This window comes from Ranitomeya imitator, chromosome 3, assembly GCF_032444005.1.
Source record: "Ranitomeya imitator isolate aRanImi1 chromosome 3, aRanImi1.pri, whole genome shotgun sequence".
Lineage (NCBI taxonomy): Eukaryota > Metazoa > Chordata > Amphibia > Anura > Dendrobatidae > Ranitomeya > Ranitomeya imitator.
Window position 1 is genome coordinate 497,665,438 of NC_091284.1, and position 16,978 is coordinate 497,682,415.

General features: G+C 48.9%; 1 protein-coding gene across 2 annotated transcripts in view; it reads left to right on the forward strand.

Moving 5' to 3' along the window:
- Positions 1-9,972: 9,972 nt before the first annotated feature.
- GK (glycerol kinase) overlaps positions 9,973-16,978 on the forward strand; it is a 141,588-nt gene continuing 134,582 nt past the window's right edge. For both annotated transcript variants that reach the window (XM_069757649.1, XM_069757650.1), the window contains exon 1: positions 9,973-10,258. In XM_069757649.1, coding sequence (XP_069613750.1) covers positions 10,181-10,258 — 78 coding nt within the window. In that variant the 5' untranslated portion in view covers positions 9,973-10,180. The remainder of the gene's footprint in view (positions 10,259-16,978) is intronic.

The following is a 16,978-nucleotide window of genomic DNA, read 5'->3' on the forward strand; positions in this document are numbered from 1 at the left end:
GTGCAACCCGGGCCATTTCCAACAGTTTGTCCCGGAGAAGTCTATTGGCTACACCGGTGATGAATTGGTCCCGGAGCAAGCGGTCTACCTCCCGGAATGCCCCCATGGCCCCCGGGTCTAGTCGCTGCATCTCATTCAACATCTCTTGCAAAATATTAGAGTACTGCATCAGGGACTCACACTCTCTCTGGGGACGATTAAAGAATAGGGACCGAAGCTGGGCCACGCGCGCTCGGCCCCCCAAACTCCCCTCTAACAGTTCCAAAATCTTTTCTAATGTATCCCTCTCTGATTCTGGGCGCACCATCACCATACGCCTAATATCACCCTCCAGTGCATTTAATGCCAGCTCAGCGCGTAACGCGGGGGTCAAATTACACATGCGCAGAATACTCCGGATTCTCTCAGCCCAATCTTGCAACGCCATATTGCGCCCATCGTATTTCGGCATGTGCTGAAGTAAAGCTCCTACAGGCACATACCCTCCCGAAGTCGCCGCGGCTGCCAGGGGAACCCCAACCCCCGAGGAGGATGCGGATACAGCGGGGTCATTTCCACCATCGCCCTCGTCCATGACAAACACTGGATCCTGCCGACTACGCCAAAAATGTAATGACCAGAGGTCCGAATAAGATCCAGTGAGTCACAAACCAAGACCAAGGCAGAAATCTCCAACGGTATTTACTCAAAGGCAAAATAATCAAGGTAATATGGAGAATATTAAGACAGATGCACCCCAAAGATACACTAATTCAGCAGCAGCTGAAATCACTGTGCCACTCAAAGGTCTCCTGAGAACTGTGTACTACAACAGACTAGTAAGAAATTTACCTAACAGGCAACTAAAAACAGGAACAAGTGTAAATTGAATGTAGTGTTATTAAGGGAGCCCCTGGAATGGCACATTGAGTATAACTTACACAACTCTAATATAAGATACACCTCTAAAGTAACAATTTAACACTTTGAGCAGAGATACCCGGGTATCTATAACTATGGTACCGTATCCTGAGATGGATATCCTCTCAGGCAGGAATCCGCACAGGCTGCAGCCAGTTCATATTTTCAGCGCCAATAAGTTACAGCAAGCTCCTCTTGTCTTGTCGGCCGATGCCGAGCCCAAACGCCGGGGACTTAGTTAGTGGTCTCACGATGTAGTCTCTGCTTCTGTAGCTCCTAGGAATGCTTCCACGACAATCCGTCCGTCTCTGTATCAGCAGTCTGTCCAGACTTGGTTCTCCACTCAATGCACAGGGAATCCACAGACTTCCAAATACGTACTGGGTTCTTAGCAAAGTCTCAGTCTTTTGTTAAATAAAGGGTTAACTCCTCTCCAGGAAACGTTAGCCACAAAAAGTCTCTCAAAAGCTTCTTTTCCTCCAAAAACACTTGCAGTAAATCCACACACAGTCTCTCTTTAAGATATCACAGCAGCTTCTGCCTTTGCTTCCCGCCTTTTTCTCTCTCAGCTCTCACTTCCAAGTTTCACTTTACACCGAGACACTAGACCCCACCCAGCAGCACACATTGTCTCTGGGAGTTTTGCATGGTCTGTTCTCTTCTGCAATAGGCAAAAACCACAGGGTCCTAGTGCCCTCTCAATGGGACTACAGTTCACCCTCTTACAGTCAGAACCCCCGCTTTGATGCGGGCTCCGGAGGTGAGCCTGTATCAAAGCCGGGACATGTCAGCTGTTTTGAACAGCTGACATGTGCCCGCAATAGCGGCGGGTGAAATCGCGATTGACCCGCCGCTATTAACTAGTTAAATGCCGCTGTCAAATACTGACAGCGGCATTTAACCGGCGCTTCCGGACGGAAATGAGCGCATCGCTGACCCCCGTCACATGATGGGGGGTCGGCGATGCGTCTCCATTGTAACCATAGAGGTCCTTGAGACCTCTATGGTTACTGATCCCGGCTAGCTGTGAGCGCCACCCTGTGGTCGGCGCTCATAGCACACCTGCAATTCAGCTACATAGCAGCGATCTGATGATCGCTGCTATGTAGCAGAGGTGATCGAGTTGTGCCAGCTTCTAGCCTCCCATGGAGGCTATTAAAGCATGGCAAAAGTAAAAAAAAAGTTAAAAAAAGTGAAAAAAATAAAAAAAAATAAAAGTTTAAATCACCCCCCTTTCGCCCCATTCAAAATAAATTAATAAAAAAAAATCAAACCTACACATATTTGGTATCGCCGCATTCAGAATCGCCCGATCTATCAATAAAAAAAAGGATTAACCTGATCGCTAAATGGCGTAGCGAGAAAAAATTTGAAACGCCAGAATTACGTTTTTTTGGTCACTACAACATTGCATTAAAATGCAATAACGGGCGATCAAAAGAACGTATCTGCACGAAAATGATATCATTAAACACGCCAGCTCGGCACGCAATAAATAAGCCATCAACCGACCCCAGATCATGAAAAATGGAGACGCTACGGGTATCCGAAAATGGCACCTTTTTTTTTTTTTTTTTTTTTTTTAGCAAAGTTTGGAAATTTTTTTCACCATTTAGATAAAAAATAACCTATACATGTTAGGTGTCTATGAACTCGTAATGACCTGGAGAATCATAATGTCAGGTCAGTTTTAGCATTTAGTGAACCTAGCAAAAAAGCCAAACAAAAAACAAGTGTGGGATTGCACTTTTTTTGTAATTTCACTGCACTTGGAATTATTTTTATCGTTTTCTAGTACACGACATGCTAAAACCAATGATGTCATTCAAAAGTACAACTTGTTTCGCAAAAAATAAGCCCTCACATGGCCATACTGACGGAAAAATAAAAAAGTTATGGCTCTGTTTTATTGCACTTTTTGTTCAGCGGTATGATGATAAAGCATTGTTTTTTGCCTTTTTTTACGGTGTTCACTGAAGGGGTTAACTAGTGGTACGGTTTTATAGAGTGGGTCTTTATGCATGCAGCAATACCAAATATGTGTACTTTTTTTGTTTACCTTTTTTACGTAAATAAGTGTATTTATTGGAATAATATTTGTTTCTTTTTTTGTTCTTTATTTGTGGATTTTGTGAACAAAAATGCACAGAGAATTGACATGCTGCAGATTATTTTCTGCACCAAATCTGTAAGTCAAAAATATGCAATGTGTTCATGACACTTCAGGTTTCTCATTTACTTTGCTGGCATCAGGTTTTGCTTACAAATCCGAACAGAAAAATTGCGGAAAAATGCAGCAAAAACACAACATGGGAACACTAGTGATAAGTGAGCTCTAAAATGCTTGGGTGCTCGTTACTCGAATCGAGCAAATCGTAATGCTCGGGTGCTCAACCCGAGTAATGAGTATAAGGCCAGTCTCACACGTCCAGATAATTCCGGTACTGGAAAAATCGGTACCGGAATTATCCGTGTCCGTGTGCTCACGTTGCACATCAGTGTGGCACACGTGCGGCAGCCGTGTGCCGCCCGTGTACCAACTGAGGACCACACGGACCGTGCAGGAGACAGCGCTAGAGTTAAGCGCTGTCCCCTGCGTGCGGTGCTGAAGCCGGTATTCATCCCTTCTTATTACAGTAATGAATATGCGGCTCCACCCCTATGGGAGGTGGAGCCGCATATTCATCACTGTAATGTGTGGCACCACGTGACCGCTCATACAGGAAGAGCTGCAACGCTGAGAAGATGTTAGCGCCGAGGGAGCTGGGTATTTTAATGCCAACGGGGAAGGGGGGCGCACAGGGGGTGGGAGGGGGCAGATTACCGGCAACTTTATTTTAAAAACAATAATTAAAAAAAAAAAGATTATTCATTCCTTCTTTCCAGCAAACGCTGCTGGGAAGAAGGGATGCAGGGCCGGCGTCAACACCCGGCGTACCCAGGCAAGACAGGGGGGCCCACTCAGGGCCGGCGTTAGGGGCAGGCAGCTGCTTAGGGCCCCCGCTCCCCCAGGGGCCCTCAGCTAGCGGCACAGCAGCAGCCGCTATGGGGCCTCTGTGAGGCAGGGGGGCCGCCTGTCGCCAGCGCCAACTCCCCCCGCCACCGCATTGAACTATACCGGCAGTGTCTGCCAGTAAAGTTCAAAGCAAATGATGGAGGAGAGAGCGTCACCTGATGCTCCCTCTCCCATCATTCCCCACTCTGCCTCTGACACTGCTGCTGCGGGTGCGCGATGACGTCATCGCGCACTCGCTGTGTCAGGCAGTGCAGCGGCAGCCGCCGAGACCGGAGCAGGGCGCACTGCAGGCACGTTGAGAGGAGAGGCTTTTTTTCCGTAACTATAACAGTGAGTACTGGACTATGGGGCCATTCTTGGGGGAAGGGAGGTTGTGCTGTATACTACATGTCTGTGCTATATACTACATGTGTGTGTTATGTACTACGTGGGCTGTGCTATATACTATATGGGCTGTTATATACTACGTGGGCTGTGCTATATACTATATAGGCTATTATATGCTACGTGGGCTGTGCTATATACTACATGGCTGTGCTATATACTACATGGCTGTGTTATATACTACGTGGGCTTTGCTATATACTATATGGGCTGTTATATGCTACGGGGGCTGTGCTGTATACTACATGTCTGTGCTATATACTACATGGCTGTGTTGTACACTACGTGGGCTTTCCTATATACTACATGGCTGTTCTATATACTACATGGGCCGTGTTATATACTATGTGGGCTGTGCTATATACTACATGGCTGTTCTATATACTATGTGGGCCATGTTATATACTACATGGGCTGTTATATGCTACGTGGGCTGTACTATATACTACATGGCTGTTCTATATACTATGTGGGCCGTGTTATATACTGCGTGGGCTGTGTTATATAATATGTGGCTGTGCTATATACTATATGGGCTGTTATATGCTACGTGGGCTGTGCTATATACTACGTGGCTGTGTTATATACTACGTGGCTGTGTTATATACTACAAGGGCTGTGTTATATACTACATGGCTGTGTTATATGCAATCATGAATCGTGGTATGTGGGTATGCAAACTCGGCTTTGGGAAAATGGCCGCCGCGATCTCTTCTGCGCACGTGCGGCATCCCGCAGCCATTTTCCTGAAGTCCCGTGCAGCAGAGCACTCCATCTGCGCACGCGCGGCCCCAGGAAGATGGCCGCCCCCACCGATGAAAGGGATAACAGCGCAGATCGCGCGGTTTCTTCACGTGCGCGCAGGGAATTCGGAACTTGGACATGCGCACACCACTACGCCACCAACGGAAAGCTGGGGAAGAAAAGAGCGATGTCACCACGCCCACCTGACCAGACCAGCCTGATTGAGAGGCGAAAACGGCGACTTTGGTAATGTATTTCTCAGCATAGGTGGGGAATCAGGGTACACTACATACACTATAGTAACGCACAGCGCAGGCAATATTTAACAGTATTTATATCTCAATCTGAAAAAACGGGGTGACAGGTTCCCTTTAACCTGCGAGACTCGGCCGTATTTCACGCAAGTGAGAAGGAGCCCTTACCAGTTTGGGTTCCTGGTTTATGATGCAATAAACCATCCAGAGTCTTTAACCAAACGTGGTCTTGTGTCTACCTCGAGGAGCAGCTATGCGTGTCAACCCCTCACAGTACAGATCACAGTAAAAAACATGGATCTGCCAGTGACTATATGGAAAAAACAGCAGCCGCAAGGATTATAATTTATAAGACAATAACCCCTAACCTGTATTATGCTCAGTGGCGTAGGAAGGGGGATGCGGGGGGGGCGGGCCGCCCCGGGCGGCACAATGCGGGGGGCGGCCGGCGCTGCAGGAGGAGGAAGGGGAAAAAAAAAAGACGCGGACCCTTTTAGGGTATGTTCACACGTTCCTGATTTCCATCCTTTTTTTTTCAGGACTGTTTTTTAAAAAACTGCAGCTCTTGGCAGAAAACGCAGGTCCTTTTTTTGTCGTTTTTTGATGCGTTTTTTGATGCGTTTTTTGATCCTTTTTTTTATCCTTTTTTTTATGCAGTTTTCTATGCAGAGTCTGTGTGTTTTCTAGGAAGTTTTATAGGGTTAAAATAGCTGAAAATACCCTAACCCTACCCCTAACCCTACCCCTAACCCTACCCCTAACCCTATTCTAACCTTAGTGGAAAAAAAAAAAAATTCTTAATTTTTTTTTATTGTCCCTACCTATGGGGGTGACAAAGGGGGGGGGTGTCATTTACTATTTTTTTTTATTTTGATCACTGAGATAGATTATATCTCAGTGATCAAAATGCACTTTGGAACGAATCTGCCGGCCGGCAGATTCGGCGGGCGCACTGCGCATGCGCCCGCCATTTTGCAAGATGGCGGCGCCCAGGGAGAAGACGGCCGGACGGACACCGGGTAAGTATAAGGGGGGGAGATTAGGGCACGGGGGGGGGGGGCATTGGAGCACTGGGGGGGGCATCGGAGCATGGGGGGGTGAGATTGGAGCACGGGGGGGGCGGGATCGGAGCACGGGGGGGCAGCCACACTCCGCCCACGCACTTCCGCCCGCTTCCCCGCACTTCCTGCTGCAGCGGTTCTGCACCACAAACCGCAGTAAAACCCGCAGATATTTTTTTCATCTGCGGGTTTTACTGCGGGTTTGACCTCACAATGGAGATCAATGGGTGCAGAACCGCTGCGGCTACGAAAAAAGAAGTGACATGGTACTTCTTTTTTCCCGCAGCTATTCAGCGTGGCTTTTTTTTTGATTTTCCGCATTGTGGGCACAGCAGTTCCTGTTTTCCATAGGGTACAATGTAATGTACCCTGCATGGAAAACAGCTGCGGACCCGCAGCGGGAAAATCACGGCAATTCCGCATGAAAAAAAGGATCGTGTGAACATGGCCTAAATCTTCGGGCGGCGCCGTCCGCCGCCAAGACCAGGCTCCCCCCACCCCCGCTCTAATACTCACCTCTCCTGGTTCCTGCGGCAGCTGCAGCGTCTTCAGCGCCCTCTGACTCTGCGACGTCTCAGGGCAGAGGGCGCAATGACGTCATCACTGTGCGCGCCGCTCAGCCTCTCTGTCCTGAGCGTTGCAGAGCCGGAGAGACGCTGACTGGCTGCACCGGACCTGCGCTAGGAACGGGAGAGGTGAGCATTTTACTTTTTTTTTTCTTTATATCTGACTCTGTCTGGGGGCAATGCTGGAGACCATGGGGCAGATTGCTGGACACACCGGGGCAATACTGGAGACCATAGGGCAGATTGCTGGACACACTGGGGCAATACTGGAGACCATGGGGCAGAATGCTGGACACACTGGGGCAATACTGGAGACCATGGGGCAGAATGCTGGACACACTGGGGCAATACTGGAGACCATGGGGCAGAATGCTGGACACACTGGGGCAATACTGGAGACCATGGGGCAGAATGCTGGACACACTGGGGCAATACTGGAGACCATGGGGCAGAATGCTGGACACTGGGGCAGATTGCTGGACACGCTGGGGCAATGCTGTGCGCGCTGGGGCAGATTGCTGTGCACGCTGGGACAGATTGCTGTGCACGCTGGGGCAGATTGCTGTGCACGCTGGGGCAGATTGCTGTGCACGCTGGGGCAGATTGCTGTGCACACTGGGGGCAATGCTGGACACACTGGGGGCAATGCTGGAGACCCTGGGGCAGATTTCTGGACACACTGGGGCAATGCTGGACACTGGGGCAGATGCTGGACACACTGGGGGCAATGCTGGACACACTGGGGCAATACTGGAGACCCTGGGGCAGATTTCTGGACACATTGAGGCAATGCTGGAGACCCTGGGGCAGGTTTCTGGACACACTGGGGCAGAGGCAGATTTCTGGATATACTGGGACAATGCTAGAGACCCTGGGGCAGATTTCTGGACACACTGGGGCAATGCTGGACACTGGGGCAGATTGCTGGACACACTGGGGGTAATATGCTGGACACACTGGGGCAATGCTGGACAACATGGGGGTAATATGCTGGACACACTGGGGCAGATTGCTGGACACACTGGGGGCAGGACTTGAGGCATGGGCAGAATGTAGATACGGGGCATGATTGGAGACACGGGGCATGATTGGAGACACGGGGCAGGATTGGATCATGGGGCAGGATTGGATCATGGGGCAGGACAGATACGATGGAGGCTGGTGGGGCAGGATGGGGAGATCATATGGGGTAGAATGGATACTCATGAGGGCAGGATGCGAGAACATATGGCTGGAGCCAGGAATGAGATAAACGGGGCCAGGGTGGGGAATAGTATTACCATAGGGGCTAATTAAGGGATATTATTCCTGCAGTGATGTATTTATTTTATTTTTTGAGTATACTGTTTTAAATGAGGGGGCGGTCCTGTTACTGTGCAGAGTGACACTATATCACCTTTTTTTCTTCATGTGGTGTAATGTAGAAGTTGTGAAAAATTAAGTAATGTGTTCTGCAAGCGGAGCTCGAGATAACTGTGTAATTTCCTGCAGAAACGAGTCCTGGCTGGAAGGAATGATGGCGGTCTGTGCTGGATGAAAGATGAAGGACTTCACCTAGAGACGTCACTGGTGAGTCAGTGTTACCTATACACTGACACTATACACTGTATACTATATACAGCGGTCCTGTGTACAATGTCACCAGTGATCACTGTATTACCTATACATTATATACAGAGCTCCTGTGTACAATGTCACCAGTGATATCTGTATTACCTCTACACAGACACTGCATACTAAGTACAGATCTCCTGTGAATACTGGCACTTATGGTGATAGTATTGTGTTTTTTTTTTTTTATTACTGATCAGTATTGTAGTATTTAGTCACTATGTGGTGGTAATATGTGGTCTGGAAATGGTGTTGTGGTATTTGTCCCTTGTACGTAGTATTATTCGGTCACTATGTGGTCTGGTCATGGTGTGGTGGTATTAAGTCACAGGTTTGGCATGTGGGGGTGACACCATTAGGCCCAGTTTAAGTTCTTCAAAACAGGAAAACCAATTTTGGTAACTTTTGTGTGTATTGAGCCGGGGGAGGAGGGCGCCAAACTCGGGAACAGCCCCGGGCGGCAAAAGCTCTAGCTACGCCTCTGATTATGCTCCCTACTGTGACAGCTCACCCTACACGAATTGTAGATCAGAGGCATATTATTGCAGAATATAGGAGGGATTTGAATCGGCTCTGAAAAGATTTTTTCTTGTATGTGGCAGCAACAAACTCTGGAGGACCACGAGCAACCATGCCTGCTTTGATGAATTTGATGCATTGAAAAAAAACAATTGAGTTATGGACTGTGTAAGAGATTTATGTGACCAAAATGAACACTGATTTCCAGCAGATGATATTTAGCAGCTATCCCTACACTAAACGCAGCTAACAGATGTATTAATAGGGAATAGAATAGGTGTCGCCTTGATATTTCCTTTTTTGATTGTAGAAGCAAGGATTATAATTTATAAGGCAATAATCCCTGACTAGATGCCTGTAACACGCTATCCCTACTGCGACACCTCACCCTACACCCTTGGGTTGGCTAAAGTTGGTAGAAGAGAAAGAGACTTGGATGAAATCTCACATGGCAAATGTATGAGGTGTAACCGGTCCGAACTGGCAGCCAATCACAGCGCAGCTTGCATTTGACGCTCCTCACTTGCTGCAGGTGACAGCGTTTTCCCAGTGTCAGTCCCTGCATGGCATCCTGTACAGACTGTGCGGTTTTTCACACATAATACTGCTCCAGGCTTCTGTGCCCAGCGCACCCATCTGCCCGTCCTCCCATAGCTAGGGCTGACCGCAGCTGAGCAGAATCACGGGACCGGAGGAGTGCCATGTGTGAGGCTGCCAGGCGCGGGAAAGATGCCCATGTAATGTCACCAGACGAGCACACTTGTGCCACTCACTCCACTGGAACCGGCCAGACCAGTTCACGCGCCCTGTATGCCATTCCTTCCCTGCCTGGACAGGTGGTGCGCGACCCCCACACACGAGACCTGGGCACCCAGCACGCTGCCCGCGCTACACAAGGTCACCCTCCCTAGCAGCGTGACGTAACGCACGGGCAGCCAGGCGTGTACAGAGCGGCGGTGACAAGCGGCAGGAAGGTCACTGACGTCACGCCGCACACCCCCAGCCTGTGATTGGTGCAGCTGGTCAGCGCCCCGTGACGTCACGGCCGGTGTGGCATGGCTATGTGTGTGCCGGGCTCACCGGGCAGCGTGCATTAGAGCTGGGAGAGGCCACACAGTGCGGAGCATGGCAGCCACCAACAGACTGGTCCTAGGGCCGCTAGTGGGGGCCATTGACCAGGGCACCGGATCCACCCGCTTCTTGGTAAGAGGTCTCTGACAGCGCCGGTCCCTTCCATTGTGCACATGTGACACTGGCGGCTACGGTGGGGTGGGCTCGGCTGTACCTGCTGACACGGCTGTGTGCTACAGAGCAGGCTGGGGGCACAGCTGTCTGAGACCACCGTGACTTGTGGGACGTGTCTGGCCGGGGTCCTGCCATCCAGAACGGTCACATCGTGTGACAGGAGGAGGGGGCCATGGTGGGAGGAATAAATGCTGAGCTGTCTCTTTAAGTAGAGACTGCAAATGGCAATGTAATGCGGTGGGCAATGGCCAACGGGGGGAGGGGGGGGGGGGGGAATTGCCCATCTTCCACCCCTAGTCTGTACGCTCTTCATATATAACACTACACGTCCACCATTCATGCCTTTTAGATTGCAGCTATTTATTTTACCTTCCCACCATTTGGATGTCATCTACTGAGGTTTCCTGTATCGTTTTTTTTCTTCTTTTAAGAAATATCTTGTTAATGACTCCGACTGAGAAGGGGCACGGCAAGGCGTGATGCTGCCAAGCTGCGTTTCCTATCTCTGCTGTCAGTGCTGCTGTGAGCTGAGTAATGTGGGCAGACTGGTAGCCACTGGTGTCCAGACTGGGCCGTATATCAGTGGTGCGGTTACTGCTGTGTCTCCGCCAGATTGGCCGTACACTGAGGCCAGACTATGGAGACTCTATAAGGCTGGAGTCATCTTGTCTCCCTCTGAGTAATCGGGTTCTCCCAAACTGGCCATTTTCCTAGTTGCTTCCGTATCAATAAAGAAACTGTTTCACCAAGTAGAATAATGAAAGCGTCCTAGATGCACAAAATTGAATGGATGTGCAGGACACAGTTTGTACAAGCAAGAAATAGCTACATATACTTTATTTTACTTAGTATAATTACATCAGAAGATCAAACGGTCAGCTTTTCTCCTTAAGCTGTTTTTTTTTGTTTTTAACGTTGCCATACTACGTTAAATAATGACGTGTGTGTATATATAATACTAGCTATTGAACCCGTTCTATGCCCGGGTGGCGAGCATTTATATTGGTATATGGTCTCCATCCTGGTATGTGCTGCACCCATCCTGCACCCCCGTTCTGTCATGTGCTGCTCCATCCTGCGCCCCCATTCTATCATGTGCTGTTCCCATCCTGCGCCCCCGTTCTGTCATTTGCTGCTCCCATCCTGCGCCTCCATCCTGTCATTTGCTGCTCCCATCCTGCGCCCCCATCCTGTCATGTGCTGCTCCCATCCTGCGCCCCCATCCTGTCATGTGCTGCTCCCATCCTGCACCCCCATCCTGTCATGTGCTGCTCCCATCCTGCGCCCCCATCATGTCATGTGCTGCTCCCATCCTGTGCCCCCATCCTGTCATGTGCTGCTCCCATCCTGCGCCCCCATCCTGTCATGTGCTGCTCCCATCCTGCGCCCCCATCCTGTCATGTGCTGCTCCCATCCTGCGCCCCCGTTCTGTCATGTGCTGCTCCCATCCTGCGCCCCCGTTCTGTCATGTGCTGCTCCCATCCTGCGCCCCCGTTCTGTCATGTGCTGCTCCCATCCTGCGCCCCCGTTCTGTCATGTGCTGCTCCCATCCTGCTCCCCTGTTCTGTCATGTGCTGCTCCCATCCTGCACCCCTGTTCTGTCATGTGCTGCTGCCATCCTGCGCCCCCGTTCTGTCATGTGTTGCTCCCATCCTGCGCCACCGTTCTTTAATTTGCTGCTCCCATCCATATGCCCCATACGCTGCTCCATAAGATGCTCCATAGTATATGCCCCGTATCAGGTGGCGTAAGTAACAAATAGCTGTGGCATGAAGTGCCACAGCAATTTGTTACTTGCGCTACCTGATTCCTTTCCGCCGCCATTTTCTTGGTCCTCCTGCTGGCGGAATCGGCGCCTGCGCTTTCCGGCGCCATTTTCTTGAAGACACACTGCAGTCTTCAAGAAAATGGCGCCGGAAAGCGTGGACTGCGCAGGTGCCGATTCCGGCAGCAGGACCAAGAAAATGGCGGCGGAAAGGAATCAGGTGGCGTAAGTAACAAATTGCTGTAACATGAAGTGCCACAGCTTCATGCCACAGCAATTTGTTACTTAAGCCATTCCTTTCCGCCCATTTTCTTCGTCCTCCTGCTGCCGGAATCTGCGCCTGTGCAGTCCGCGCTTTCCGGCGCCATTTTCTTGAAGACACACCTGCAGTGTGTCTTCAAGAAAATGGTGCCGGAAAGCGCGGACTGCGCAGGCGCAGATTCCGGCAGCAGGAGGACGAAGAAAATGGGCGGAAAGGAATGGCTTAAGTAACAAATTGCTGTGGCATGAAGTGCCACAACATAATCAGGGCGCAAATATGTGCACGGTGTCCCCCTGCTCCCGACCCCTGCTCCCGGCAGTCCGCGCCTTCCGGCGCCATTTTTTTTTTCCTGACACTCTATAATGTAACGCTAGGAGCGTCGCACCTGCGCAGTCTATAAAGGCTTCGGACAGAGTGACGCTCCCAGCGTTATATTATAGATATATATTTTTTTGTATAAATCATTTCTATTGGTCACAGCAATAAAGAACAAAGGCAAACGTTACAAACTGGTAAATCTGTGCAATGATAGGCAGTAATTTTAAGTCAAACAAGGGGAGCATAGTTACAGCATTTATGTCTTATGATTTAACTTTTCTGATCAACAATGCTCCTGTCTATCCCGAAATCATGAGCTGATAACAATAAAAAAAGCCGGGATAATTGGTACCAATTGTTAGATTTCTTTGTGAATATTCAAAATACGATATGTATAATCGAACTAGTTGTGAGGAGGACAAACATAGAAAGTAAGGAAGGGGAAAGAAAAGAGGGTGGGAAGAAGAAAAGAAGGATGGATGAGGGTGTGGGGGGTTCAGGGAAGGAGTGTGGCTGCCCCCATATCCCAGCGGACAGAACGCATGCCGAGGAACGGCTCGGAAGCATACGAGAATAGGCTATATAGTGTGTCGGGTTCTGGAAACCCAGAGATCTAATTCAGGAGTTTCCCTAAAAGTGATCCAAGGGGCCCATATGTTGTAAGTTTTCTCTGCGTTACCTGGTGACTGATTTATCAACTGCTCCATTCTATAGATGTTATTAAGTTCTGCCACAAAATCTGTACGGGAAGGAAATTTTTCTTGTTTCCAAAACCGAGGGATCAAATTTCTGACTGCGGTAAGAAAGTGTCTTAGGATGCCCCTCTTGAACCTAGATATTGACAAGTCGCATAGAGACAGCAAAGCTAGACCTGCTGAAGGTTGGATCTGTGTGATAGACAGCTTATTATGAAGTTTAAAGACGGCCAGCCACAAATCCCTTATGGGGGGGCAGTCCCACCAGATATGCATGTAGGAGCCTATTTCCTTTAAACATCTCCAACAGATGTCAGGAGTCGTGGGGAACACCGCATGCACCATGGAAGGGCATCTATACCATCTTGCTAGAATCTTATAGCTCCTCTCCTGTGATACTGCGCATAATGACGATCTGGAAGAGAAGAGAAGAATTTTTTCCCTATCCTCAGATGACAAGGGTCTTCCCAGATCGCCCTCCCATTTTGAGAAAAATAATGGCCAACCCTGCAGCGGAGCCCTCCCCTCTTGGAAGATTTTATAAAGCAGCGAGACAATATGATCTGGGGGATTTGCTGATATGCAGAGCTTCTCAAAGGGAGTTAGCGGCCTGTTGATGTTGGCTTGTTTAGAGATTGAGTGGATATAACTTTTAAGTTGTTCATAGAAGAACCAGTCAACAGAGCATGATTCCTCCCCTGGGAATAGTTCCCTGAGGGACTTCATCCCTGTCTCATTGAAATAGTCGTGGATGATGGGTTTTGACTCTTTTCTCTTATTTAGAAATGTCTCTCTATTCTGCCCTGCCGGAAAAGCAGAATTATCGTAAATTGGAATTAAGGGGCCCGGGAGGGTTGTGATCTGAAAGTCTTTATTTCGATTTTTGATAAGAAGCAACAAGTTTCTCGTAAGGAAGGGCATGTAGATGTCCTGCCCTAGCCCCTTGCCTCCTTTCCAAAGTACAATTTGGGAGTCGCGTCCATTAAGATCATTTTCTAAGTTGACCCACTTTTTATTGTTTTTACTATGATAAAGGTCTAGGATACAAGTTCCCAATGATGCATAGCTATAAATCGCGAGGTCCGGGAGACCCAGTCCACCTGTCGATTTAGATCTACTCAATGTTGTATATGAAATTCGTGCTCGATTATGAGACCAAATAAAACGAGTAATTATTTGTTTGAGGCGGGAAAAGAAGGAAGCTGGTAGGTATAGGGGAATTGTTTGAAAAAAATATAAGAGGCGAGGCAGGAGGTCCATCTTCACTGCATTGATCCTACCCAGCCAGGACAATTGTAGCCTGTGCCACTTCTCCAAGTCTGAGTTTGTTTTCTGTAAGATTGGCGCAAGGTTGGTTTCAAACAGTTTAGACGTTTTGTTTGTAATTTTGATACCTAAATATGTAAGGGAATCAAAGCTCCATTTAAATGGGAAAGCCCTCCTTAATTGATCCACCAAGGGGAGTTGGAGTGATATGTTTAGGATTTCGGATTTATGGGAATTCATTTTGAAGTTACTTAGGTGGCCAAATTTATGAAGCTCTGAAATAATGTTTGGTAGGCTCGTAGAGGGGGACGTAATATATAGCAGGATGTCATCTGCAAAAAGTGCTAGCTTATGTTCTTCAGAACGTAATTTTATACCATTAATTGATGGGTTATTTCTCAGGGCCACGGCTAAATGCTCCATTGTTAGGATATATAAGAGGGGAGAGAGAGGGCACCCCTGCCTTGTACCATTTCTGATCGGGAACATTTCTGATAGTGAGCCGTTTACCTTGACCTGAGCACTAGGAGAAGAATACAGGGCGGAGATCCTACGCAGCATGTTTTTTTTTAGGCCAATTTCCTCCAAAGTCTGGGAAATAAATTCCCAATGGACCCGGTCAAAGGCCTTTTCAGCATCTATTGACATGATACACAGGGGGTCCCCCTCTCTGCCCGCTCTGTCAATTAGAGAGATAGTTCGGATTGTGTTGTCCCTCGCCTCTCGCCCTGGAACAAAGCCCACCTGGTCCTGGTTTATTAGTTTTGGTAAAAAGGGGGCATAGTCTATTGGCTAACATTTTTGCATATATTTTAATATCCAGATTTATTAAAGAGATCGGGCGGTAATTATCACATGTAGAAGGGTCCTTGCCAGGCTTAGGGAGAACTGTTATGTGAGCGATGAGTGCCTGTGTAGGGAATGAACCCCCATGAGAGACAAAATTACAGGCCTTCAGAAGTATTGGACTAAGCAGTGTGTTGAACGACTTGTAGAAGCCTGCCGAGAACCCATCAGGGCCCGGGCTCTTGCCCTGTTTCAAAGCGCTAATGGTTTCAGACACCTCCTCCACTGAGAATTCCTTTTCAAGATCAAGTAGATCCCCTTCAAGCAGAGTGAGTAGTTTATGTTCCTGTAAATATGATTTGATTTTATTACGAAGAAAATGTAGTGGAGCCTCTTTATAGTGTCCCGTTATGTTGTATAGAGATTTGTAATATTCACTGAAGTTGGAAAGAATACCTCTGGTATTAAACACTTTCTTCCCCTCTTTGTTTTTAATAAAAGGAATGTAGGTATTGGGATTACGTTGATTAAGGGCTCTGGCCAAGAGTCTACCACTTTTATTGCCTAGCTGGTAAAAGCGGCTCTTGAGTCTTTCTCTGAGGCATTTAGATTTTTGATCTATTATAGATAACAATTTTTGTCTAGCCGAGGAGAGCCTAGCAAATGTGCTGGCCTCAAGGTCTCGTTTATGTTTGTTTTCTAATTGGTGGATTTGATCTGTTAAGCTAAGTATTTCCGCCGCTCAGGCGCGGGCTGGGCCGGGTGGAAAAGGGGCATGTGCCCCCCGGGCCGGTCACCAAGCAGCTGATTCGGGCTGCTGGTGGCCGGCGCTGTGTTCTCTATGTCCTGGCAGCTGCCTCGCTCACAGTGGAGCTGCAGACACGCCCCCTGCTCCCTGTGTGCGCCGGCTCCAGAGGTAGAGGAACACTGCTGCATGTAACTGCTGGAGATCTGCATGTGGATGTCCCAGACATCAGTGAGTACCTTCAGCTCTCTGTGCGGTGAGGAGGTGAACGCTGCTGCTCACCTCCTGATAAGTCCAGGGCCGGTCTCTATAGTATCAGTGGCCGCTCTGCTGATGCTCACAGATTTATTGCAGGAGTCTGAACTGTCACCCTGTCAGTGCCAGGTCATGGGCTCCAGGGTCACCAGACTGCAGGAAAGTTCAGCCTCCTGCAATAAATCTCCCTATACCGAGAGTGAGCACAGACTGTCTACAGAATCCAGCACTGGAGTGATCACGCCTGAACCTGGTGACCAGACATCACAGGCTATATACATGGCCCTGTATATATACAGTGCATGTATGTCCAGGGCCAGGTGCAGGATTGATCCATCCAGTGTATATAATATTGCATATCTGTGCCTATGGTATACCACTATCAGGGGCGTAACTACAGAGGTTGCAGCGGGGCCCGGAGTGTTAAGGGACCCCTAAGCACACAGAGCTACAAAATGGGCCACCGGCCCTCTAAATCCTCTGCACAGGCCCTGGTGCGTGCTCTTTTGCTGAACGCGCTGACCAAGGCCGTGGCGGCCCACATGAGCACAGCCCTCATTTGTGCTTGCGTACACAGCTGCAGCTT